The sequence below is a fragment of the Lytechinus pictus genome, chromosome 1 (genome assembly GCF_037042905.1).
Source record: "Lytechinus pictus isolate F3 Inbred chromosome 1, Lp3.0, whole genome shotgun sequence".
NCBI classification, from domain to species: Eukaryota; Metazoa; Echinodermata; class Echinoidea; order Temnopleuroida; family Toxopneustidae; genus Lytechinus; species Lytechinus pictus.
In genome coordinates, this window is record NC_087245.1 from 22,151,400 (window position 1) to 22,179,049 (window position 27,650).

The following is a 27,650-nucleotide window of genomic DNA, read 5'->3' on the forward strand; positions in this document are numbered from 1 at the left end:
AAAAATCAACACATCTGGTAGATCTTTTTTAAAAGTATACGGTTTATACTGGACCTCTCGAAAGAACAGAGCCATTATATCAATGGCTCTGAATAAATTGACACATCCGTATCTTTTTAAATGTTTATATCTTGTACAATGCATTTCGTTGTGATTTTTATACGGTAAATAAAACCAAACCAAACCAAACCAAAATCCATAAAAGGTCTATATACAGCAAAATTTATCAAACTTCAGTTCACTTATAAATCTTGTCATTCACGCAAAATGTAACATAAGCTTGGAAATAGTACTGAATGGAACATGACACATTTAGGCTTTTCTTGATATTTAGCAATAAAGTTGTATCATTTATATACACAAAAATATGTCAGTTTATATAGTCTTTATCAATATTATTTCACTATAAAGGAATTGATGTATCTGTTGCCATTTCCCTTTTTGCAACGATAACATCAATCCATGACATTGTAATCTGTGCTGATGGAAATGATCGCCTTTAAAGGGATGGTTATGACAAATCAAATACGTTTCTGACTATATATATATATATATATATCGTTTCATCAAAGGAGGCACAGTGTCATTTACCATAAACTTTTTTCACATTAAAATACAATTTTGTATTATTTTAAAACTTATACAAGAATGCAAATATACTCTACATGAATATTTTGACAAGTATAATCATGGATAATTTTACGAAATGTATATTAACAAGGTAATGTTAAACACTCAAGTTGCTTGACAGCTAACAAGTTTTAAATCTATCACCGTATTGATTTGATTGTTTCACATACCTCCAAAAATACATATTATTCGTCTTGAACATAATACAAAAATATAATGACAAAATAACATTTACAGTTGACATAGAAATACAATAACGTGAATTATGGAGAACATTATATTAAAAACACAGCTTGTAAATACACAGAAAAATTATATTGATTAAAACTCCTATAACGCAATGAAGAAAGGTATTTTAACGGATCAAAAATATTTCTATCCCTATACATTATATATCACCGTGATATGTTTGTTAACCATGCAGTTGGGGCATAACCTTAAATCAAATTTTCATATTATTATTATTCACGTCAGGCGTTCAATCAATTTTATAAGGAAAAATAAACACAAATATTCAAGTCTCAACAATTATTTCAGTACTTTCTTTAAAAAAAAAAGAATACATTACAAAATCTAGAATCGAGTGCTGCCTTTATTATTCTGAGAAAGGTTTCAAACAAAAATGCGAATCAACACCTTTTCCATAAGTGCACTTAAAATGGATAACCTTCACTACAAATCCAACTAATGTAGTATTACAAATCCAAGTAATTAGTAAAGTCCATATTTTAAGCCAAATTAATAAAAGGTATATACATTATTCTTACATAATGTTGACAATGCTAACATGGAAGGAGCAACAATGTTAACTTTACTAGCGAAAGCATATTGTATATCATGGCAAGTTCTCAGATTAGCAAATTTGTGGGCAAGGATGCAAGATAGCACTAAAATCAAATACATACGAATGTAGTAGTTACAAATTGATCACAATTTGTGGATAATACATCATAATGTTAGAATGAGTGAAGGAACAACAATCTTTGGATAAGAAAAACAAATGTGACTCCAATATTGTATACTATTTCTCGAAAAAAAAAAACATGCCAAGCATAAAAAGAGATCACCTTTTCTTGGGAATAAAATGACAAGCGAAAAGGCGGGTCTTCACTTAGTTTGTGAAAGGGTCGCCCCCCCCCAAAAAATGGACAAAAGAAATCTATCACCAAATCACCGCCTACGATAATTATGAACTGTGGCAAATAAACTAGTATGCATATTACAATTTTTTACAGTGGGAGCATCAATCAACTTTGCATAATTATTTCAGCTTCCTCGACAAAAGTGACTGAGAAACACAATACGTAAAGCTGTTTGTAACTTTGTGAACACCATGGGTGCTCCTTTCGTTATTATCGTCGGTCCCAGAAGAATAAAACTAGTCATTATTGGACTTAATAGCAGGGGCCGCGGAACCGGGGGGGGGGGGGCTGGGGGGCTTCAGCCCCCCCCCCCCCCACTTTTTTCAAAAACCGTGTACAAAAATGTAAAAATGACCATATGATTGTGATTTTTAGCATGGTCAGCCCCCCCACTATTGGCTCAGCCCCCCCCCCCCACTTTAAAAACCGTTCCGCGGCCCCTGCATATAGTACAAATTTTCCAGATTAACAAACTATATCATTATTCCAGCCATACACAGCAAAAAATATGGTTTTAACAGTTGTACATAGAGGTCCACACTAGTTTTTTTTTACCGTGACACCGGTGTTAAATTTACAGTGTTAGTTTAACACCTATAGGTATCATTAAAACACCTTTGGTGGTTATATTTACACTCTTTGGTGTTATGTTCAATCTGTGGGGTGTAATTTCAACACCTCAGGGTGTGGTCCTCTATTAACGCCAACTGGTGTCAGTTTTAACACAACAGTTTTTACAGTCTATTGACACAGTAGTCTAACCAAAGATAAATGACGAAAATCCAAATGATATCACCAGCGTTCCCAATAAACGTTACAATAACTGAGAACAAATAGGTGTCTACAAATATCATTTCAACTCTATAATTTCCTTCATTTTTACCAGAATTATGGTAAAATTTAAACGACATTTTTTTTCGTAATATTATGTCAGATAAAATCCTATTCGAATACGGAGTAGATTTTTCCAACCGGACTTGTGTTCCTCAGTGGAGATTCGTTGCTCATCTCTGTCCATAGTCAGGTTCCTGAAAAAAAAACGAGAAGAACAATGGAAATAAATAAATATTTTTGGGTCATAATGGTTTAGGAAACTTTCATATTACAAGCATATCTTGATCTTGAAGTGAAAATTTAAGTTTGATCTTAATTTACACGAATAGCAAAATTACATTATGACAGGAGACGCCAAGGCGACACACTTACATGACGAAAATATTACCCCTCCACCCTCTCTCCCCCTCTCTCTCTCCCTCTCTCTCTCTCTCTCTCTCTCTCTCTTTCGGTACCCCCACCCCTCTCACCCCCTAAATTTCGCATAAACGCACACAAGCTACATCTATCTATATCCTACATATCTATCTTTATACCAAGTTATCCAGAGTCTATGTAAATTGTCTCAGTTATGCATCAAAAATGTACTTTCCCCTGCTATTTTAACTAAAAAATAATGTGTAATCTAACGTCTTGAAGTTAATGTAAACCAACAAATATTTTTAATGCGTTTCTTAATATACATGCGGGGGGGGGGGGTGAGATCATATATATAGGGGATCCACGCTCTACAAGCAATGCTTTTTAGTGGATCCCCTCATTTCCATACACGTTTTTTTACTGTTTATACAAGCTTTTGTTATATAATTATGCTGAGGTAAAATTGATTTTGTACTCGTACTTTGAGTTGTATCTGTATTTGATTTATATTTGTCATGGAAATGAAATAAACTTCTTGAATCTTGAATCATACCGGAAAGCCCTGATAGCCAGAGGGATCCATGGACAGACGTACTTCACTGTTACCAAATGAATAATAATTGCTGATTCGAGGTCGCTGAATCTTATACTACGAGGAAAATAAAACACAGAACATTCATTTAATAAATCTGTTGGGAGTTAGAAAAGTTTAAATGACATCGATTCGCAGAGAAAGGATTAGCCTCTTGTCGAGGCCCTGTCGGCTGCTTTCCGAGCGAACATGGCTAAGCAAGGGAGAGAGCGAAGCAGAGCGCCGCGGCCTAATTCGCTTCGCGAATTAGGAAATCCCTCGCTTCGCTCGGGAAGCAGCCGCCAGGGCCTCGACAAGAGGCTAAGAAATGATGACCTTCTGGTTCTAACAAAAGAAGCAAATTTATAAGGTATTTCATTTTATATTGATTTGGGGAAAATGCACTTTATATAGGAGAGCAATGAAAATCAACATTTAGATTTAACTGCTGCCTATACATGGTTTAAAATGAATGATACCTGAATGATTCATTTGCATTTTAAAAAATCAACTCGGAATGATGTATATGGAGAAGTTTTTGATAGTGATATAAATCTGAGTGATTGAAGTAAGATTTATTAAATTTTAGTAATATTTCTCATTTAATGACTGATGCCATAATGGTTTTAATTTTCTGAAAGAAAATTCCTTATGAAAATTAATTATAAATTTAAGGATGAATAAAACACTTCACTGAAATCCTCATAACAAGAAAAGTAATATGGCGATCGACAATAAAGTGAACTGCGCTCCCATTTTCATTGATTTCACATGTTTTAGAATTCATTCCCTTCGTGGATCGTGAACACATGGGTAAAGCCTGAGTTACCCTGTGCCAAGGTGGGATTCGAATCTTGGTCCCCGTGATTCGAAGTCTGGAGGATTAATTTGCTATACCTCTTCATTCGTTTATGAAAACAAATCGGCATATTATATGATTAATCTGGTGTATGAAATTATTCATTTTGTATGGCTTTATGTTGTGAGCACTGATCATTGCTGGAGAAGATTTTAAAAAATTACTCTCTTACACTTTCGTTATAATAAATAAAAATAATGAAGGACTTGTATAGCGCACGTATCCACCGTGTTAGGTGCTCAAGGCGCTCTTATTACAGTGCGTCCCCCAAAAAACTATACACTTTTGAAATGGCTGCCCAAAACAAAATATATCACTTTAGGGAAAAACACTTACATAATTATGGAAGCCAGTAAAGTCAACTTTCAAATAACACCAAAAAGTTGGAAAACTAGTCATGCTTGAGCGAGCACTGCCCACTGAAACAAAGGGTATGAAAATTAGGCTGGCTGGAATTAGCCTTCCAATTTCTGTCAGTTTTTGAGAGGCAAATCCTTTGGAACTTGCAAAGTTAAGGGCGTTGTGATAAATTAATGATCAACCGTGAACAGTTTTGGTTGTTTAAGCAAGTTTCATAAATTATTGAATTTAACTTTAATGCATGAGTGAACACAAATTTCACTTTTTGGGGGCAGCGTTTCAAAATTATCATGTGGATCTCATCAATGTGTTCATGGGAGTCGGGAAAATAGGGGTGAGATAGGACTTAGATGGGAGAAGAAGGGTGATGGAATAAGGGTCAACAAAACATTTAGCCCCCCCCCCCCTCCCTCTCTCCCGCCCTCCCCTCCTGTTGAGTGACTGATTGCTATTGTCATGTACGCGTGAAGTCCAGAGCAGTATGTTGATTTAATGATATTTTCCGAATTGGGGCATCAACTGTTTCCTATCAATCATAAATCAACAATTTATCAATAAATCAACTATTTCAATGTGCATTGTGATCAATCAAACATTCAGTGTTTTCAATAAATTATTTCATAAATCATCATAATCAGTCAATATCTTGGTAATCAAATTCAATGAAAAAAATGATTATCAGCCACCGGTCACTTCAGTGGCAGTTAAGTTTTGTATAGGCTACAATCCAGGAAGTGAGACAGAGAAAGGGGGGAGGCTGGGAAATGGAGGTGGAGGGGGATACATATGACTTTTAATTTGTAAAAGGACAAAAAAGAAGAGGAATGCCCTTTTAATCAAGTCTTACCATATCTCGCCCTCTTGCTTGTAACAGGTACCATCACATTACTCTGACTCTCACGAACACACTGCCGAGGTCCACTAGATGAATATGCTACACTAAAATTACAATTCCTGTTCACTCATGCATTAAATTTCAATTTCAATTTTCAATCCAATTTGCCTAAGAAACCAAAACTTATCTCATTCATTAATTTAGCATAACACCCTAAGCTTTGCAAGTTCCAAATGACTAACCACTCAAAAAACTGTAAGGCTAATTCCTGCCCAGCCTAGCCGAGTTTAGTCTCTCAGGAGGAGAGAAGTGGGGGGGGGGGTAGATATGGAGGAAGGGGTTGCTAAATGTTCTGTTGACCTTTATCCCATCAACGTACTTCACCTTCTTAAGTCCTATCCTACCCCCTATTCTCCTGACTCTCATGAACACATTGCTGAGATCCACATGATAAAGTCAAAATGCTGCACTAAACATTGTATATCATGATCACTCATGCATTAAATTTCAATTTAATAACGCATGAAATTTTCTCAAACAACAAACTGATCACAATTGATCATTAATTCATCACAAAACCCTCAACTTTGGAAGTTCCAAACAAAAAAACCTGAAAGAATTTGGAAGGCTAATTCCAGCCCAGCCTAATTTTTTTGTTTCAGTGGGCAGTGCTCGCTCAAGCATGAAAAGTTTTCAAACTTGTTGGTTTCATTTTAAAGTTGACTTTATTTTCTTTCTATATATATAAGTTTTTCCCCCCAAAGTGATATATTTTTTATTTGGCAGCCATTTCAAAAGTGTATAGTTATTTGGGGGGACGCACTGTATAACCCGGCTATGCTAGTCTACCGATTCCGGTGCTCAGACAGCTTTTTGAGGAATTACTTCCTGCCGGTAAACCCATTTACCTCACCTGGTTTGGGTGAGGGACACTATCATCGCTATCATCAGCATTGCTGAGGAATGGTTCAAGCTTGATATGTTCAGCAGCCGAATCGCCCCAGAACTCTGAATTAATCATCTCCTGATGAGATCCAGTATTTGAAGATTGAGAGTGACGCTTTGAAGAGTCATCGATCACTTCTAGTCCGCTTTCCTATAGGCAGCAAATGAAAAGGGGGTATTGTCTTTTACCCACAGGTACTTAAAGGGATGGTCCAGGCTGGAGATAATTATATCTCAATAAATAGATTAAAATTCACAAAGCAAAATGCTGAAAATTTGATCAAAATTGGATAAAAATAACGAAGATATTGAATTTTAAAGATTTTCATTATTCCAGTGAAACTGTTCTAGGCATGTATTTATGAATATTCATTAGATGGGCTGATGATGTCATATCCCCACTTGTTCTTTTGTATTTTGTTATATGAAGTTAGGTTTATTCAAAAAATTTCTACCAACAACTAAAACAATTGGATTGACAACTGATTAAGTGCATTAATTATTTATTGCCGCAACTTATTACATCATAATGGAGACACATCATTTACACATGTATGAAAAATGAAACATTTATGATTTCATGTAATAACATAAGAAAAGGGAAAGTGGGAATGTGACATCATCAGCCCTCCTAATTAATGTTCATGACGATGTGAATATAACTGTTTTCTCAATATTGATACACTTTTAAAATTCAATAACTTCGTTATTTGTTATCCGATTTTGATGAAATTTTCAGCATTTTGCTCTGTGAATTTTACTATATTTATTTATATATAAATATTTTCAATCCGGACCATCCCTGCAAGTTTTAAAGTGCCATCTACAACAAAGAAGACGAGATATTTTCTGGAGCCACGTCCAGATGGCTAGATCTTGCCAAGTCGATTACGAAAGTTGCATGTCATTGAGAGATTTCTTTGAGAGAGATACGTGGGAGATAGCGATAATGAAATTCGCTATGGCGACGTTTAACTTTTATAAGTCGACTTAGCAAGATAACGTATCTCGCTATTTTCCGCTGCAATTATTTAACCATGAACTTCCAATTCATTTCAATTTAATTCTTTATTTAATTTCAATTCAACCATAATACAAAGTAATATAAATGGGATATTACTTAACAGATTGACATTTTAAAGAAAAGCAGTATAAAATATAGCAGTGATGGGGTGACCATAATTTGCGCACATTTAAAAATTATCATGAAGTTGATTTTCAATCAAAAATTTCTCACAGTTCACACAAAATTAATCAAAATCATAAATACCAGATGAAAGGCAAGATTCCAAAGTCAAAATCGCTTGACGGAATTATAAAGTAGGTCAAGGGGTTCGCTCGTATCGCGATCTCAAAATTCCATGGCGATCGACTAGAGCGCGCTCGGCTGAAAAAGTGTCATAAAAAAGTGTGACCTTAATTTGCGCACGATCTTTTTGCAAAGCTTTAGAAAATAAATCAAGCAGCCAAAGGTAAGATAATCATATAATAGCTGGGGGTGAAAATGCCATAAATTCGGTTGGTATCACATTTTACTCACTTATTTGGAGACCTCTGCTTGCAAATTGGCAATTTCTTGATGCTTGTCTAGAAGATCGGATTTTCTCGGAGCGGACGCAAAAGGTAACATAATTTGCCGATGTTTTGCCAATATTTTCACAATTTGAGACCTTACCTTCAAAATATTACCATACTGAGTAATTTTTGGGTAGCTTATATAACAAAATTCTGTTGGTGATATCAGTTTTTCAAGATATTAATTAGATAAAGAGGTATTCGACCGTGTGCAAAATTAGGTAATGGCGAATTAAGGTCACAAGGGGACCTTTTCAAAAGAGAAAAGAAAAAAGGAAAGAAAATGAAATGAAAGAGAAAGGGTGAAATATGATATCATTTTCTAAATATGTCAAAATCTATCACAAAATTTGAGTTTTGGAATAAAATATGTCAAACTTTTTGCTAGCTCGCTTCACTCGCTCCCAATTTGTTTTAAAAAAAATTTCCCGATACGCCATATCTTACCCCTCAAAATTTTTGGCTCGTTACGCCACGGGGGGGGGGTCCATTTAAAACTGTGGCATACTTCCAGACTACAACTACTCACTCTTTTGCCCTCATGTCCAACACCGCCATTTTGTTTTTGTTTGGTGATAAAGCTGGATGACGTCATATCGGTAGGACCATCCCCTTTGTTATAGATGTATGAATAAGGTCTTCGACGCTGTAGGATATCACCATTATCGATATCATCAATGGGCGGGAAGATGTTCTCGTTGCCATTAACAAAACCGTGATTTTGAAAGGCATTGATGACGTCATCACCGTCTACGGATGATTTCCCCGTCCTTTCACATGTTTGGAATAGAAATAAGATAACGGTTTAGGATTTGATCTTAATTAGAAATGTGGCATAGTGTTTGGGAAAAGACAAGTACGTGCAGCAGTATCGTAATTTACTGCAAATTTCTCAGCACAGTTCATAAATTGAATTGAATTGAATCGGTTTCAAAGCAATAGTGTGTGTAATTTCTTCTTATAACAAAATAACATTTTTATTTTGAATAGCAGAAATGCTGCATTTCAAGCTAAACAAATAAAACAATACATAAGTTGAAAACCAATATTTAGTTTCGTTTAGTATCTTCGTTAAAACCCCCCTAACAATAGGGTCTACGTCATGGACGGAAATCCCAGGGGGGGGAACAGGAGGACGCGTCCCCCTACCATTTGGAAAGGGGGGACACAATATCAAATGCCCCCTACTATTTTGTGGTATTTCATGATGGGAAAAAAAAACATCATTCCTTTTGAAAGTGATTCCCTTTTTTTTCTTGCTTGTCAAATATACTTTGGACGAAATGACCTAATTTTTTTGCTTGTCAAATTTTCCGGGGGGAAAAAAATCCTTGATCCACCCCTGGTCCCCCCCCCCCTACCTTCGGGGAGAGATTTCCGCCCATGGTCTACGGCTTCAACATATACGTTTAATAAAATGAAAGAGTGAAAATCAAACCATTGATATGCCAATAAAATCGCCAAATGAAAATATCAGTTATCACATTAAGGGAATTATCGTTGTTTTGTCCTTATCATTCCTTTCTTCTGTCTCATTGTTTTGCTTCTTGCTGATAGTGCAATTATCATTTGATACTTTGAAAATTTATCAGTAAATGTTATATGTTTCAATAAACAAAGCTAAAGTAAAGATAATTACTTCTCAGATTTGTCCATTGTTTTTGCATACAGATACCCAATAATTGAAACAAGGAGTACGAGCAATACAGCGCCCCCACACGAGCATCCAATGATCAGGTATGTTTGATCGACGTGATATTGGCAGTTGTAACCCCAGTACCATTCACCGTTGTTCCAATCACAGCTGAAAAGGAGAAGATAGAGGCAAATGTTAAGTTTCGGTGTATCAATAAATCACATTTTTTCACATTAAAGAGCATTTTATTGATATTGAATTATTGCAAAACTTTTCACGTCATACATCCTCTTTTATCTTTGACTGTGATCATCACTTTAAAAAAAACAGGCGATCGCCCTAAATTGCCCTCACCCACTTTGGACTGTCAAGTATGAGTTTTAGAGGCTTGTAAATCGCTGAATTTATATATCACTTCATTTGTTCAATCTGTATATATCACATTCCTATATCACAAACTATGATATACTTGTAATATTTTTAACAGTGTTTCTTAATCACCGCTATCATTAATATAATTATGCATAATAGACCACACAGGTTCAACATTAGGAATAACCCTAAGGAGAATAATGGGTTTATTCTGTTAATAGTAGAAGTTGTTAGGCCTATAGTGGTAGCAGCAGCAGCAGCAGCAGCAAAAGTAGTAGTAGTAGTAGTAGTAGTAGTAGTAGTAGTAGTAGCAGCAGCAGCAGCAGTATAAGTAGTAGTAGTATAGTATTTACTACTATTGCTACTACTACTACTACTACTACTACTACTACTACTACTACTACTACTGCCGCTAATATTATTATTATTAGAAGTAGAAGTAGTAGTAGTAGTAGTAGTAGTAGTAGTAGTAGTAGTAGTAGTAGTAGTAGTAATAGTAGTAGTAGTAGTAGTAGTAGTAGTAGTAGTAGTAGTAGTAGTAGTAGTAGTAGTAGTAGTAGTAGTAATAGTAGTAGTAGTAATAGTAGTAGTAGTAGTAGTAGTAGTAGTAGTAGTAGTAGTAGTAGTAGTAGTAGTAGTAGTAGTAGTAGTAGTAGTAGTAGTAGTATAGTTAGCTTTGAACCAGTGAGCTCACCTGCAGATTGGCCCCTCGTTCATGTCTTCTTGCCAACATATACCATTTTCGCTACAGTATTCTCTATCGGTGATGCATTTCGATTCACAATTCAAGTAGCCAGTTTCACAAGTTTGATCGAAGCCAGATGGACAATTTGCATGTAAGTCTTGACTACAAATGTCACTTGTTTCTGAAGAGAATATGTAAAATAATGAGAACAAATGATGGGCAGGAGTAGGGGAGAAGTAGAAGGAGGAGAAAGAAGAAGAAGATGAAGGAGATGAAGAAGAAGAAGAAACTCGTATGACTCGTATGGAAGTGATTTTCTGATTGAATAAGATGTATATTTAGGTTTTGTATTTCGCGAGCGAGCGTAGCGAGCGAGCGGTTCGGAAAAAATTCAAATCTGAAGTTGTAAAACTCGCCTTTTGCTGAATCATGGACCTTGCGAGATGTTGCGAGCGCGAATCACAAGCTCAAACTTCAATTGGAAATTTCATGTAATTAGACATGAAAAGTAAACATTCCGAGCAGTTTTTGTAATCATGGAAAAGGGATGTGAATCCAACTAAAGAATTAACGCGAGCAAATGACTTCCTTTAGTGACCCATGAATAGCGGCTACATATCTCACCAATCGAATAATGCGAGCGCGAAGCGTGAGCTGAATATTTGTGATATTCTAACCAGAAAACTGGACATGCTACGCATTTTATTTTACCAGGAACAGAATGACTACCCTAATAAACAATAATTGGTGCGAGCGCAAAACACGAGCCCAAAATTTGTGATATTCCAACCTGAAAATTGGACATTTTAAGCATGTTTGTATAAACAGGACGAATAACTAATACCAAACAATAATTGATGCGAATGCGAAGCGCGAGCAAAAAATGTTGTGTTTTTTAACCTAAAATGTATTTCAAAAGGGTTAATTCATTTTGAAAAAAAGGGAATTTTTCAATTTCAAAAAGTGCATTTTATTCCTATGAGGAATTTCATTGAATGTGACTGCCCCCCCCCCCCGGTTCCGCCGCCCCTGACTGAAGTCCTTCCAATAAGAGAGCACTCGAGTTGCAAATAGGCCAACACGGATTAGAATCTTTTCAGTTAATTTTGTTTTTGTTTTTTATATTAATTCTCTAGCTCTTTAGATTTTTTTATCATTTCTCAGAAATGGACTTCTATCATCATTAACTTCTTTCTTTTCATTATTTTTTCTCACGTTTTCTTCTTCTTTCTCTCCATTGAATGTTCCTCATCGCAATCAAGACCGTTGACAATTTTTTTAATTGCAATTTATAAGAAACAACAACAAAATCAAACCACCAACGAACCTTCAGGTGGTAAGCAACTCCCACAATCATTTTCGATCGTATAATTTCCTAGTGTCCCATCGTCTACTGCTTTGCCAATGGTCTCGTCGTAGAAGTCTTGCGCCGACATCTTTCTTTCTTCCTCGGACATGCTGTTATACGAATACGTCACATTATGACTTACGATGACGCTTCCAGCTCTAGAAGATAAGATCATGAACGAACGAGAGAGACATTGACCTTTATTTTAAACTACAACGAAGTTGAAAGGCTACCTCAAAGACAATTATAATAATAATAATATAGGGTATTTATATTGCGCACATATCCACCTTGTTCGGTGCTCAATTCGCCTTGATATATCAAATATATTAATTGATTATTTATCTACTTTTTCGTTTCTGTATTCATTCAAGAATTTATTTATTATATTTCACTTATTTAAACATAATACTTGTTCAAATTTCAAATTTCGTGCTTTTCTTCTATTTCTATTTATTCACATGACATTGCACTCGACTGAGATATCCACCCCCCCCCCCCCCCTCCTGTTAAAGTAAATTGTGTGCATAATTATATTCAAACTAGTTGTGGTTCTGATTACTCTTTTCCATTTTGTTTATGGACATACCACGCTCAACTTTCATATTTTGAACTTTGAATCAGCTTGTATTAAATTCTGAAATTATCAAATGCAAGGTGGCGCTTCAGTTATCTTCGGAGTAGTAAAAATAAAAACAAGAAGGGAGCAAAAGGGAGAAAGAAATGAAATTGAATTGCTTAGGAAAGATGGCACAAGACCTACAATTATTGACGTGAATTATTTCCCCCTTTTCTTCGAACCAATGTCATTACATTGTGGATCGTGTGAACATAATTATACTTACCTTAAGGCTACATCAACGGACACAAAGGCAATATTCACTTCATATAAAGCTTCCAACTAAATATAGACAAAATGAAGACACAATAATGTAAATATTAATAACAAAATAATCATGCATGTTAGAAAAACCATTGAAGATAGCTAAACTTCTAATAATGCACTTTAAATTTTGTTTTCTCCAGTATATACACGAAAAAAATTGAAAATTTAAATCATCCAGCCTATATGGGGAAAATATTATTTTCAAACGAAAATGCATGTTTATGATTGGTTGAATTTTGGAGTTGCATTGGAGTAACTCGTCCTGCAATGGGCATTGTTATGGAGGGCTCACGTCATAAATTTTCGGCAGCACATAAGTCCGTATGAAAAACTCGACTTATGACTTTAACAATCACTTTTGTAGGTGGAGGCATAATAAAAACATAGACCGTAATCGTAGAAATCCTAACAAGCTTATCTTGTCGGCACGAATGACTTTCAATATATTTTTGTCGAATGTTATTTTTTTCAAGGGGCCCTTTCACAGAGCTGATATTGACTTGTCTCGGGTAACAGTGTTAAAATCAGATTTTCAAACATGATGAAGTTGAAATATAGGCTTCTTGTTTTTAAAATGTGTTTAAAACCAAGATATGTGTCAAAATTAAGTCACACTTTGCTCAAACACTTGGAATGATATTCGGGGTGTCCCATTGAGCACAAGTACATGTTCCATTCGAAAGTAGGACCAAGCACATCCTTACTAACAGCTATATGTTAAAAGACATGCAATTATTTCGTGTAGAAAGTGTTTTATCATTAAAATCAATTACCTCCAGTGTGACGCTAATCTTGAAGGTTCGACATGCTTCAGTGGTAAGGTTGTCACTCGTACATCCCTCTGCCGAGTTCTCTTCTATCGCAATCTCAAATTGATAGGTTTTATTGAAATCTTCATCTAAATAAGAAAAAGGAGAAAACCCAACTTATTCTAAGTATACCTGTATTAGCCTTAATTACCTCTTTTGCAAAGCGCACAGAGATTCTGTCGAATATTATTTATGCGCTATATAAGCATCTATTATTATTATTATTATTAAGTCACAGAATTGGGTTAGGTATCTTTTTTTAAAGATTTCTATTCATGTTTTCGCCAGTTGACTGCATTGCTAATTGAATTCAAAACTACATATTTTTAGAACATATAACTATTTCAAGCCTCACTTATGAACGCCACAGGGCGGGGGCAGGGGCGATCGTCCTCTTATTAAAAGTAGCATAAAAAACAGAGGGGAAAAAAAGAGTAAATGGAGGAAGGATTTCTTTTTTTTTTCGAAATGTATGTTCTTCTTGTCACTTACTTTTTTTGTCATGTTACTATTATAATACGGCTGTTTTTACTTTGTTATTACCTTACTTTTCTCCATTAATTATACCAATGATATGTGAATATTGTGATTATGTTTGCGACTGTAAAACCAATAAAACTCATAAATAAAAAAAAAAAAAAGAAGAGTATAAAGACCATATGGTATCCCTGTAGGCCCAATTGAATTTAGAAAAAAAAATGTATCGTCACCGTGAGTTCGTCCTGCCCACCCAACCCTCTATAAAATGGTACAGTCCGTAATTCTGATGGTTCGTTATTCCGAATGTTCTTTATTCCGAAGGTTGGTAATTCCAAAACACGTAAATTGCCTACACCTCGCTATTCGTTAATCCGAAAACGAAAAAAGGTTCGTTATTATGAAGGTTCGTTAGTCCGAAAACGAAATAAGGTTCGTTACTTAAACCGAAGGTTCGTAAGTACATAAAAACAAAATAAAGTTCATTATTCCGAAGGTTCGTTAATCCGAAATGAAATGAGGTTCCTTATTCCGAATGTTTGTTAATCCGATAAATTATACAATGTGTGGCGAAGCCGGGAAAATAAGAAAAGCAAACGTGGTTGGGGTAGAAACACAGTTGCTGTTCAATTTTTATGGGGATGGGAAGGCAGGGGCGACGGAACGTATTTTTGTTTGGGGGGGCAAAGCCAAAAGGGGCACTTATAACATGTCAAAATGGGAATTTTGGTGCAAACGGATATTTTCACTATGTAATTAATTTTGCTTGAAGTCGTTGTGTGTTTTTTAGTAGTAATTAAGTTGAGCAAAAGCTTTTTGAAGTGATTTCTGATTATGATAAGATTTATGTATAGGCTTTATTTTTTCCACGAGGGAGCGTGGCGATCGAGTGGTTTAGTTTTTTTTTGTCAAATCTGAAGTTGTAAAACTTGCTTTTTGGTTAAAATATGGCATCTAATTATTGTTAACAGGGCATCCTTGCGAGATGTTGCGAGCGCGAATTGCAAGATCAGACTTTTGGACATTTTGATAAGAAATGAAAATTAAGCATTCCGAGCAGTTTTTGTAATCATGAAAAGATTTGTATCGAACCAAAGAATTAATGCGAGCGCAAAGCGCGAACTGAAATTTGTAATATACTGACCAGGAAAGGAACCTGCATTGAGTGACTCATGAATAAGATATATACTTCACTAATTAAATAATGCAAGCGCGAAGCGCGAGCTGAAAATTTGGGATATTTCAACCTGAAAACTGGACAGCATTTCTATAAAAAGACACGGGGTGAGTACCTTACTAAACAATAACTGATGCGCGCGCGAAATTTTGTGGTTTTTCTAACCTAAAATGTATTATGTTGTACTTCAAATAGGGTATTTCATTTCGAAAAAGGGCACATTTCCTTTGGAAATAAAGGCATTTTACATTTTGAAAAAGGATATTTTTCCTACGGGGAATTTTTGGGGGAGGGCAAGTGCCCCCTGTCCCTGGTTCCACTGCCCCTGTGGGAAGGGGCTGATCTATAGTTACCAGGGGCTTTTACGTACGTATAATTCTCTCAGAGGTGTGATCATAGGCTTATGATGTTAATTCATGTCATTGCCAGACCTGTCACTTTTGCTAGGAGAGTAGGCCCATTGATGCATTTTGAAATTGTTTTTGTCCAAGTTCGAAATTTCTACTAAAAAATATCAATTCCTAATTAATGTGTACCACTTACAAATCCCCCCAAATCACTCTGCGCGTGTGGGAATGTGGATTGTTTGGACCAGAATAGGAGCGATTAAGACCTCAAACAGGGACATTGATCCCCTTTTTGGCTGGGGTGGGCAAAACAGCCACCACACAATGATCTCATGGTGAAAATATTCGTTTGCACCGAAATGCCCATTTTGACATATTATAAGTGCCCTTTTTGGCTTTGCCCCAAAACAAAGATACGTTTCCCTACCTTCCCATCCTCATAACAATTGAACAACATCGGTGTTTCTCCCCTCCCCCCCCCCCCCCCCCCAACAGCTGCCCTTCCTGTTTTCCCGGCTTCGCCACAGATTATTTCATTTTTCGGATTAACGATCTCATTTCCGGATTAACGAACCTTATTTCGTTTTCAGACTAAAGAACCGCAGAATAACAAACCTTATTTCGTTTTCGGATTAACGAACCTTCGGAATTATGATCCATCGGAATTACGAACCTTCGGAACAACGAACCTTCGGAATATTCGAACCTTCGGAATAACGAACCTTTGGAATAACGAACGTAACCCTATAAAATATATCCTTGCGAAATCCGTTTCAAATAATTATGACATATGGCATATGTTAAAATAGGCCCCTCTCTCCATCTCTCGCTCCCTCTCTCACTGTCTCTTTCTCCCCCAAACGCACTCTGTCTCTTTCTAAAGCAACGTTTCCACTTTAGCGAGTTGGAGTTGCGAGTCGTACGCGAGCTGCAACAGCAACAGGATCGTAATCAATGATCAAAATGTGACTAAAACTGCAATGCAGAACTTACAGCTTTTATAAATTCAGTTCTTAGGTAAAATGTCGATTCATTATTTGGTATAGTAAATATAGCAATATGCAACTAATAATTTGATCAAATTTTCTGATGACCTGTTAAAATGAAAGGGACATATTTGCATACCGAGCAAGATTTCATAAATTGTTTACTTTACATCCAATATTGATGAAATTTTCATTGTTATGCTTGTTGGATTTTTTTTTTAATCAACTTTTGTTGGGGTGGACTTGTCCTTTAATTAATTCAATTATGCGCGTACACTTCTATCGATGATGCAACGTTTGCCTGCCAACGTTGAGGCAACGTTGGGAAAAAAAATTTGGGAAAAAATTTCCAAACGTTGATCCAACGTTTGTCCAACGCTGTATTGTTACCTGGGTATTCATGGATAAAAACGTTCTTTCAATTTACTAATGGCGCACTGTATTAGAACCTTAAAATAATGTGAATTATCTGTGCGACCAAAATTAATTTTCAATACATTCATTATAAATAGAAGAAACTAATTTACCTATATCTGGCACTGTTGCTTCTGGGATCGGGCCTACTTTGAGAGGTGTCGTTGCAGGTTCTTCTGGTGGTTTCGTTGTAGGTTTTGTCGTAGCTTCCGTTTTAGCCTCCGTCTTGGGTTTTTCCGTTGGCCGTACAGTCGTCATTGTCGACTTGACCGTTGTTTCATTCACAGGCCTAGTTGCCGTTCCTGTCGTAGATATCGGATAAACAAGATCGCAAACAATGAAATAAGTTCAGGTACACTTTAAACATATAACTGATATAAAACTTCGATTAAACAAACCGTTCTCATATTCTAAACATTTCAATTCATACTTTACATCACTGACGCAGGTTTATATTGCTCTTCAACCCCGGAAAAGGGGGCGAGTTGGTGAACATTTTTAGAGGTATAATATACGCCTGCTCAAATAAAATGATGCCATATTCACGTCGTCTCTTTATTGCACAGTTTCGATAGAATACTTATGAAGTTTTAACACATGCCAAAATGTGACAGCGGATAAGTTACATGTACATTTTTTTTCGCAAAATCTTTACAGTTTAAGAGTATAGATGATCTATTTTGTATAGTTAAAATGTTTACCGGGTTGGGTTTGGTGGTATATTCATCGAGGTGATTTTTTAAATTGCGGATGATATTGTTTGGAAACGTATAACTTACCAATACGGGTTTGACCTGAATTAACAAATCTTTACTGACATTGATTTAAATGTTGATTTCATTTTTAATCGATATTGTTTAAGAGGGTACTTATAATGTAGTTGAATAAAATATACTCACCAGCATCGATTGTCGATGGTAGGATAGTATTCCCAGCTGTGGTGGTCATATCAAACGTGGCCGTTGACGACGTTTTTGTATCAGTATATGTCCCGGCGTTGGGCGTGGTCATTGGTGACGTTGCTGTATATATATCTGTCGTCTCGGTGGTGGATACAGTCATTGGCAACGTTGTTGTATCTATACTTGTCGTCTCGGTGGTGGATGCGGTCATTGACGACGTTGCTGTATCTATATCTGTCGTCTCGACGGTGGATGCGGTCATTGGCAACGTTGTTGTATTCATATCTGTCGTCTCGGTGGTGGATGCGGTCATTGACGACGTTGCTGTATCTATATCTGTTGTCTCGACGGTGGATGCGGTCATTGGCAACGTTGTTGTATCTATATCTGTCGTCTCGGTGGTGGATGCGGTCATTGACGACGTTGTTGTATCTATACCTGTCGTCTCGGTGGTGGATACAGTCATTGGCAACGTTGTTGTATCTATATCTGTCGTCTCGGTGGTGGATGCGGTCATTGACGACGTTGCTGTCTCTATATCTGTCTTCTCGACGGTGGATGCGGTCATTGGCAACGTTGTTGTATCTATACCTGTCGTCTTGGTGGTAGATGCGGTCATTGGCAACGTTGTTGTATTCATATCTGTCGTCTCGGTGGTGGATGCGGTCATTTGCGACGTTGTTGTATTCATATCTGTCGTCTCGGTGGTGGATGCGGTCATTGGCGACGCTGATGTATTTATATCTGTCGTCTCGGTGGTGGATGCGGTCATTTGCGACGTTGTTGTATTTAGATCCGTCGTCTCGGTGGTGGACGTGGTCATTGACGACGTTGTATTATCTATATCTGTCGTTTCGACGTCGGACGTCATCATTGAAGTATCTGTAATTGTTTAATACACAGCAGTGTGTAAAAATTAATAATACTTAGTCCTACACGTCATATACACCATCCAACTACATTTTTAGTAGCTTACGCATCGTTATATTAAAGCAAAAACAAAATAATATATTTTTCCTCAAATCAGAACAGATAAAATAAAACATAGGCTACATAATTTAACAGTGTCAAATGGACTGAAAATCGCCCCTATATATTTTTTTAAAGGGAGGAACGTATGAGGGGGAAACAAAAAAGGAAGAAGTGAAAAAAAGAGATAATGGTCGGGTAATGTAAGACCTGCACCCTGCCCCCTCATCAACATACCGAGATGCCGCCCCTATATGCAATGACGTTGAACCATTATGACAGTTATCATCCTAAACCCGCTGGGTGTATCCCTCAAGACAGATAACTGTATACTAAATGGTCACCAACTGTGAAAGCGTTGGACTGGATCGACTTATCATCCCTAATGATTATAACAAGTGATTAGAACCAAACCACTCTGTAATGCGGCTTAAGATTTGTTTTTAATATGTTTCTTAAGTACATGTATACGCTGTTTATTGTTTAAAATGAAACAAATAAATTCAAATTTACCATGTTACTACCACGCCCCCATATATGACAGTATGTCCATAGTTCTAGCGTATTAATATACCACGGGCGGTACTGTATCTCAAACATTTTATTCAGACATAAATGTATAATGTCTGATATGACAATGGGAAAAGCGTACTTATCTTACCCTGAATTTTAACTTCTTTAGTACATCATCCTGAATTCGGCATTGGCTGCCAATTTTGTCATAGTCTAGGCGAGGGGTTAAAAAATGTTCAGATTGTGCTTAAAGCATGAAACTTGGCACACATGATCAGAATAACATTTAGAAAATGTTCAGGGATGGTGCCAAAATGAACTCTAATTAGTATGGCAACGGTTGCTAGGAAACGTATTTTCATTAGCAACCAGAATATAGGATTGCTATGGACCGGTGATTTTACATAATTGTTATGCAAGTTAGCTTTTAAAACTTCAAATATCCCATGAAAAAGTATTTTTGAAACTACGTTGCCATAGTTACATCATATTACAACAATTAATCTGCAAAAATCATGCGGATTGAACCACTTCTTCATTTTATGACATATGCTCACGAAATTTGATGCACACATGTCTCCATAGCTAGAGAGATGAAAGCCACATTTTTTCGACAATCTCAGAAATTGTGTTGCCATGGCTACCGCATATTAAGGCCAAAAAGCCAAGAAAACTCATTGTGGATCAAACTACTCCCCCGGTTTTCAGCCAGTGCTCACGGAGGTTGGCACACATGTTTTGAAAACTGCATTACCATGGTAACGGCAAGATGAGGGGTAATAATCACCTTTTGGGGACGGGAATAGTTTGTACAAGTAAAGGCCTACCCCATACTTCATACTAATATAATGACACTGGCGTACAGATAGGGTTGGGGGATTAGGATGGACCCCCAAAAAGTCACGACCCCAAAAAAGGAGACAAGTGGAACGCCTCTGGTAGTCTTTTCTGTGTTACAGCATTCAATATAAGGGTAGTGTTGACTTGAAAAGATGAATTCACAAATGACACAGTTCATATGATAATATAAGACTAACTTCATTGACCAAAAATGACAGTTGATCTTGATCCTGCTGGAATTCGTGCAAGACGATCAGTCACACTTGATTTCCCTTATGTCCTCTAAACTTTGAAAGTTATGATGACATTTAAAAAACTTAACCCATAGCTTCACATTTTGATGGTAATTCCCCAAACTGGTCAAAGGACATGTACCCGGCCTAAATGACCTTTGATCTTGATCATGTGACCAACTCTCGGGCAGGATCTTCAATGATACTTGTTTAATCTTACATGTACAGTATGTCCACGTTTCATGAAATAGGTCCATGTACTTCCTAGGTCATGACGACAGTTCAAAAACTTAACCTTCGTTAGAATTAATGTTGACGACGCCGCCGCCATCGCCAATGCCGCTGTCGCTGTCTGAAAAACGGGCTTCTCTGCTGTGCAGGCGAGAGATAAGCGAAAGAAAAGTAACGGGAAAAGGATGACAGATGATTTCATCTGAATATTCTGTAAAATCCTATTACAAAATTAGATTTTTGTATAAAAAAGGTCAAAAATTTTGCTAGCTCGCTTCGCTCGCTCTTAGGTTTCATACTATGTTGCCCCATACACCATATCTGTCCCATGAAAATGTTTGACTTATCACGCCACTGAGTGTTGAAATTGGTCAAATTAATTCCGTTTCTAAATCAAAAGAACAGTGTTTCCCCTATCTATGCAATTACTTATGTGAATGAGCTTTTGTTTACAATATTTAATGTTTTATAATCTCAAAATATTTTTCTAAACTGTTCAAAACCATTACATTCAGCAAATATTTTCCATTTCGTCTGCATCAATGTGCTATTTTCCGATGTTGGGGAAGTTTACATGGCGGTCTGGGATGGCATATTTTTCTTAAGGCGCACACTCATTTCTGATAATTATGATGACAACTTTTTCCATTCTCATCTCACATGTAACCAATGAGGAAATAAGTTTTCATTGAATACATTTAAAATATTTAATCTCCATTATCTCGTTTTGGTTTGGAAGAAAAACGGTTTTGGACGCAATTCAGTATTCCAACCAATGAAAATTTGCTCGCTCGCTTCACTCGTTCGCATAATACTATTAATATGCGTGGTCAGCCCAACCGTAATTCAGTATTTATGTACCCTGTTTACATAGAATTGGATGTTTGGGTGCCCCCGAATTGTGTAATTTTCAGTTTGATATATTGCTATTATCCCCCGCTGCTCTGGCCGGATTTCACCACTGATTCTTAGATTGCAATAATCAGGAAATACTATCACAAAAATATTTGGTGGCCATCTAGAAGCCATTTTGAAAATACGTCTCAGGACAATTTTTTTTTTTGGGGAGTGGGACATCCTGGTTGTGTCTTGGAGACATCTAGGAAAGTTAATCGAATTGGCTTTGTTTATTTCTAGGGTAGCAACAAAAGAATAGGGATTTCCATGTGGTAGCTGCCCTTAAAATGCCTGTTGTTAGGGTAATTTTGTTACCTAGAAACCGTTGCTAAGAAAAGTATGGACATTTAGGGTTAAAATGATCAGTATGATGTGAAGTATGATTGTGCCAAGTTTTTTGCTTTTATCATTTTCTGAGCAAAAGTAGCTATTTTTTGCACCCCTCGCCTAGACTATCACCTTTTGTTTTCGTTACGAGGAGATTCGAACTTATACCACTACCAGCGAAACCCTACAATATGATCTACTTGATATTTTTCTTGGATCTTGACGTTTTGATATAGGTGTACAGTTATATTAGTAGATTCCTTCGGGTGTATAAATTGTTATTGAATATCACGCAACTCCATAATTAATGATGAAATATTCGTCAAAATATGGACACCCCAGATCATCCCTATGATACTGGATAGAATACGGTGTACCACAGTGTGTGCCACAGTGTGTTCACAGTGTGGAACACAATGTGAAATCGCGTTGAAATTGCGTTTGAAAGTATTGAATCGCAGGTTTCTTTATTTTTATTTCTCAAGACATAATGCTATGTAGCACAGGTAGACACATGCGAATTAAATATGTTTGTTTAAAAAAATATTTTGAGGACTGCTTTCCAACTTCTTCTAAGCAATTCTCTCACAAATTTAAGAAAAGGACAGAGGGATTTCTTAACTTTATGCACACTTAAACTCTAAACCTATTTCCGTCCGAATAATTAATCAAATACGTTCGCTGCAGTTTCATTCCATCTTGCATAATTTCATGTTATTGAAAAACAAATGTTACCCTTTCTGTGGCAAAGTTTTGATCTATAAGACTGTATATCAATTTATCAATGGATAAATATTTGACTTAGGGGCGTCGAAGTGGAGGTCTGTTCAATAAAGAAGACATAAAGATAACAAAATTACTTTTAAAAAATGAATGTGAAATATATATCGTCATGATCTTTGGTCAACAAATCTTTGAAATGTAAGCGATCTAGAAAGATTTGGGGGTAAACCTCGAAACTCTAAAGAGGGATGGCTTGCTGGTATAAGGAGTTCACATTATTCGCATGTAATTTATGACATACCCTCCCCCATACCACCGTATGACTATTATTTTGATAATGATAATAATTCACAACATTTATTACAGCGCGTACCACAAAGCGCTGGCTTTGCAAAATGAAATAAAAATAACACTTTGCCCCTTTAATTACTCTCATTTTATAGTACTTTTTCCTTTATTGCTGAAGTTAGGAAATAACAGTCATAATACAAAAGAAAGAAAAACAGTTATAATACAAACACCTTCAAGGTCTGTGCTCTACATACACATAAAATACACATGTATAAAATACACATGTATAAAATACTTAGATTTGAGTTATGATTAATTTTTGTACTCACAGATGACTTACATTCAATTCATTTGAAAACAAGTATATTAGGTAATAATAATAATAATAATAGACCGTTCTAGTATAGCATATATCACATTATGAAAAACGCCTCAATGCGCTTAAAAAGGACTGTAGCTCAAGCAGCCTTCCAGCGCTCAGTGCATTTCAAGGAATAAATTCCTGCCAGGTACCCATTCACCTCATCATCTGGGTTGAGTGCAGCACAATGTGGATAAATTTCTTGCTGAAGGAAACTACACCATGGCTGGGATTTGAACCCAGGACCCTCTGTTTAAAAGTCTGGAGACTAGTCCACCGGGCCACATTGCTCAACGTTGTAAGTGTGGAATATGCTACAATTTATTTTTTTACAAAATAATTTTTGCTGCATGAACTAAATAAGTGATTTTATGGAACCTCTCTACATGTCATAAATTGAAAATACTTGGCAGGACCATGAAGTCAACACTTGAATATTGAAGAACTCGTTATCTATATTTGTCAAGTTTCGGTTCGGCTCATCAACATTCCACTCTTCTGGCCTTGAAGTATGATCCATAAACCCAAATAATTCATATAAAAAATTAAATTAATGACGATAAAATGATAGAGTCAGCGTATATATGTTTGTTTTTTTATTTCATAATTGCAAACACTAATATTTATCATGGCATCGTTTTATATGGAATTGTTTTTTAGCACTGCAGGTTTTAAGAGACGAAACGTGAAAAAAGGCTTACACCCTAAACTCAAACATGGGAGACAGCCAGAAAAAAAAACGGTCGGCGACCAAATAGACCCGAATATTCGAGTCGGTCTGACAGCGATTCTGAGGTCATGTGACCAAAATATTTCACAGTCCTCCCCTTATTACTTCGATTAACGAGTATTTTTTTATATCTTGTGAATGTTTTTGTTTTAATTTCTTTCATTTTGAAGCATTAATCCAATATACTGCTTACAAATCAATTTGCTACAAGGCTTCGTATTTATTTATTTTTTAAATGCGCATGAAATTTGAATTACCCCCCTTCCGCCCCCCAAAAGAAAAAAATTACGTTGAATGAAATATACTTCCTCAGGGGCGGATCCAGCTTTCGCAAATAGAAAGGGGGGCGAAGAAAAGTTCACCCATATTTTCCCCGATCGGCCGCTCAAACTTGATTTTTGTTTGTTTCTTTGAAGGGGTATAGTACTAACAGTCACTGCATGCTTAATTTCATTCTCATAAAACAACATAAATTACATATTCTCATCAGCCCTAATTGAATAGTGCATGCTATTTTCTTTTCTTTTTTATTTCACGTATTTTGTCCCGAAAACTGAACATTCTGAGCAATGTTTCTGATCCTGAACAAGATGCCTATGTAACTAAATAAATTGGATATGGATCGCACGTAATAAATGAAGTTCAAGCTAATGAAATTTTGTCATTATATGAAAATGTTGTTGTTGTTGTTTTAGCTTAAACAACAACAACATTTTCATATAATGAAACCAACAACAACATTTTCATATAATGAAAATGATGACTATCTTCCTAAGTATTCTTCTTCCCAAGCGCGAGATGAAAAAATAACGATATAATTATTAGGAATTCATGATGTTTACTTACCTTATTTTCTATTCTAGTAAGCCTAGTGAGAGCGCGAAATTTGTTGATATTAAGGCCTGTAAATTGGACATTTTAAGCACTTTTGTAATTATGAATAGGATGCACGGGTATTATATTTTTAATAATTGATGCAAGCGCAAATCAAAAGATGCCATGAAAAGGGGATTTAAAGTAGCTTGTTAGAATATAGAGGTATATAGCTCACCAATCAAAATGCGAGCGCGCAGCGCTAGCTGATACGTTTTGACAATCAGACCTGAAAAGGGATATTTTGATAAAAGCAAATAATGCGAGCGCCCAGCTCGAGCTGAAAATTTTACAGAGCACTCTTTTAAAATAAATTGGTAAATCAAACAAAAAAATGAAAGCTCGATGCAGAAATGCATTTTGTATACTGACTTCAACTGTTCAAAACTTGATGTTTTAAGCTCCATATCAGCCTATTGAGCAAGATATGTATTTTATCGAACAAGCAATGCGAGCACGAAGCGCGAGCGAAAATTTGATATAGTGACAAGAAAGTATTTTTTTTTCTTCATTTTACAAGACTTCCCCTATAACCTTATTTTATTTACTCGTCTTTCTCCCCTTGTTTTTCCTCTTATTTTCGCCTCACCTTTCCCTTCTTTTTCTTTTTCTCCCCCCTTTTTTTGCTCCACCAAAGGGGGGGGGGGTGGGCCTCAGACCCCCCTGGATCCGCCTATGAACTTCCCTGCGCAAAGTTTGTGCATGAATGTCAGCCCATCAAGCTCAACTCTAACTTTTAATGGGAAATATTTCGCAAATAGAATTTTTAAAAACATATAAAACGTGAGAAAGATAACCTCTTAAAAAACTTGAAATAAATGGGATATAGCTGAATGGATATTGATATAAAAAGACAATATACATGTTGAAAATTATCAATTTATATTTGATACTGCGGATATTCAGTGGTACTAACATGCATGTAATGTCCCTTGTTCTTTATGTGGTCCTCTGAAATAAATCATGTAAACGGGAGATTTGTAAACCCGTGTCACACGGCTACTATAAATGTAGGTCTTAACGATAAAAAGAATGGCAACACATACACATTATTTAATGGCCATGCAAATATTTGCGAAAAAAGTTCGCGATTATGATCATTTATATCATGGATTGAGAGCGCGGGGAATGTGACATGTTTTTTAGCTAATAAATAACGAAATATTAATTGCTTTGGGGCGCTGCTAACCATATGGCACATGTTAATTATTAGCTCGTCTCTCTTTACACACACCATGAATATACGATTGTGATTTTAATGTATGCTTTATGTTAATTCGGATTGCATTGGAGTTTTAAAAGCCTCGGCAGAGGTTTTATTTATTCCTTGTATTACACGAATCTACTAACAGAATTTCAATACATTGTAGCGTCATGATCATCATATTACAAAACATCGTTTCAAACGAAATACCGTAGAACAAAACGACCATTGCAAAACAATGACCGAAAGTAAGGCCCACTTGCAATCGGTGCAAACTGTTTTTAATGAATTCAAACTGATTTACAAAAAATACTTTGAGGCCGCCATCGAAATCAAGTAACACATTCATTGTGACGGTTTACCGCGTTCACAAATTATATCAATTTTTTTTTAAAATAAAATTTTCCCTTTAGGTCCATTGTTTTTAAAGTAAAGTGTTCATATATAAAAATATGTATATCGTATTTCGTAAATATTATATTATTTTGCATCATGTTATTAACCACACAAAAAAAATCAAAGAAAAATATCTGATTTCTCATTAATTAAACGACCTATGCGTAATTGACGCATGTAGGAGAGGCCTGAACGTTTGTCTATATAGATATAATACCCGAACCTCAGCGATTGCAACAATTTGCGTAATTAAACAAATTTCACATTTCCCAACCTCACCCGCCCCCCCCCCAAAAAAAAAAATATATATATATGTATATATGTACCACCACCGGTGCACCATGCTTCGGCTCACGACCCCCATTACATCTACCAAGGAAGCAACACAAAGAGACATGAGGGACACCAGCTGCTACCCCTCTCAGCGGCAACAACTCCCAATAAACTTACAGGCCCGTATTCTGAAGTCAGGTTTAACTCAGACCATGGTCTAACTCTGTGTTAAAATTATGGGAAGCCAAACGTGTCAAAATGTGTATTAAATTGTATGTTTCTTATGTTTACTGTGCTCTTTCCTGATTCATCGATGGTGAAGACAATCATCTATTTATACTTCCGAGACAATTATGAATGATTTGAGAGCCAGTGAAATGTGATATCTCTACGGTCAGTGATTTATGTAACAATTGGCTATCCATACTTAAACCACAACTTTAAACCCTGAGTTTAAGTTAAACCCGACTTCAGAATACGGGCCACAGGGTTTTCGTACGCAGAACAAAGTCAAGAACACAGTAAATGTATTGAAAATCCAAATCAAATCACAATAGACAGCCGGGAGGTCTTTGTCGAAAATTGGTGAACCGGAAGAGCAGATCGACCTAAGTTTCACTTTCAGAGCTGACGAAAAAT

At 36.2% G+C, this 27,650-nt stretch overlaps 1 protein-coding gene across 1 annotated transcript; it reads right to left on the reverse strand.

Annotated features, from left to right (window-relative positions):
- Nucleotides 1-2,677: 2,677 nt before the first annotated feature.
- On the reverse strand, nt 2,678-20,753 carry LOC129264552 (mucin-3A-like). The gene is made up of 11 exons (XM_054902436.2): nt 18,148-20,753; nt 17,362-17,550; nt 13,812-13,936; nt 12,998-13,053; nt 12,132-12,310; nt 10,814-10,985; nt 9,751-9,915; nt 8,641-8,881; nt 6,505-6,687; nt 3,520-3,615; nt 2,678-2,800 (listed from the first exon to the last, which is right to left on the reverse strand). Exons 1-11 carry the CDS (start codon nt 19,022-19,024, stop codon nt 2,777-2,779), a joined length of 2,307 nt encoding a protein of 768 aa, XP_054758411.2. The 5' UTR covers nt 19,025-20,753; the 3' UTR covers nt 2,678-2,776.
- Nucleotides 20,754-27,650: the final 6,897 nt, after the last annotated feature.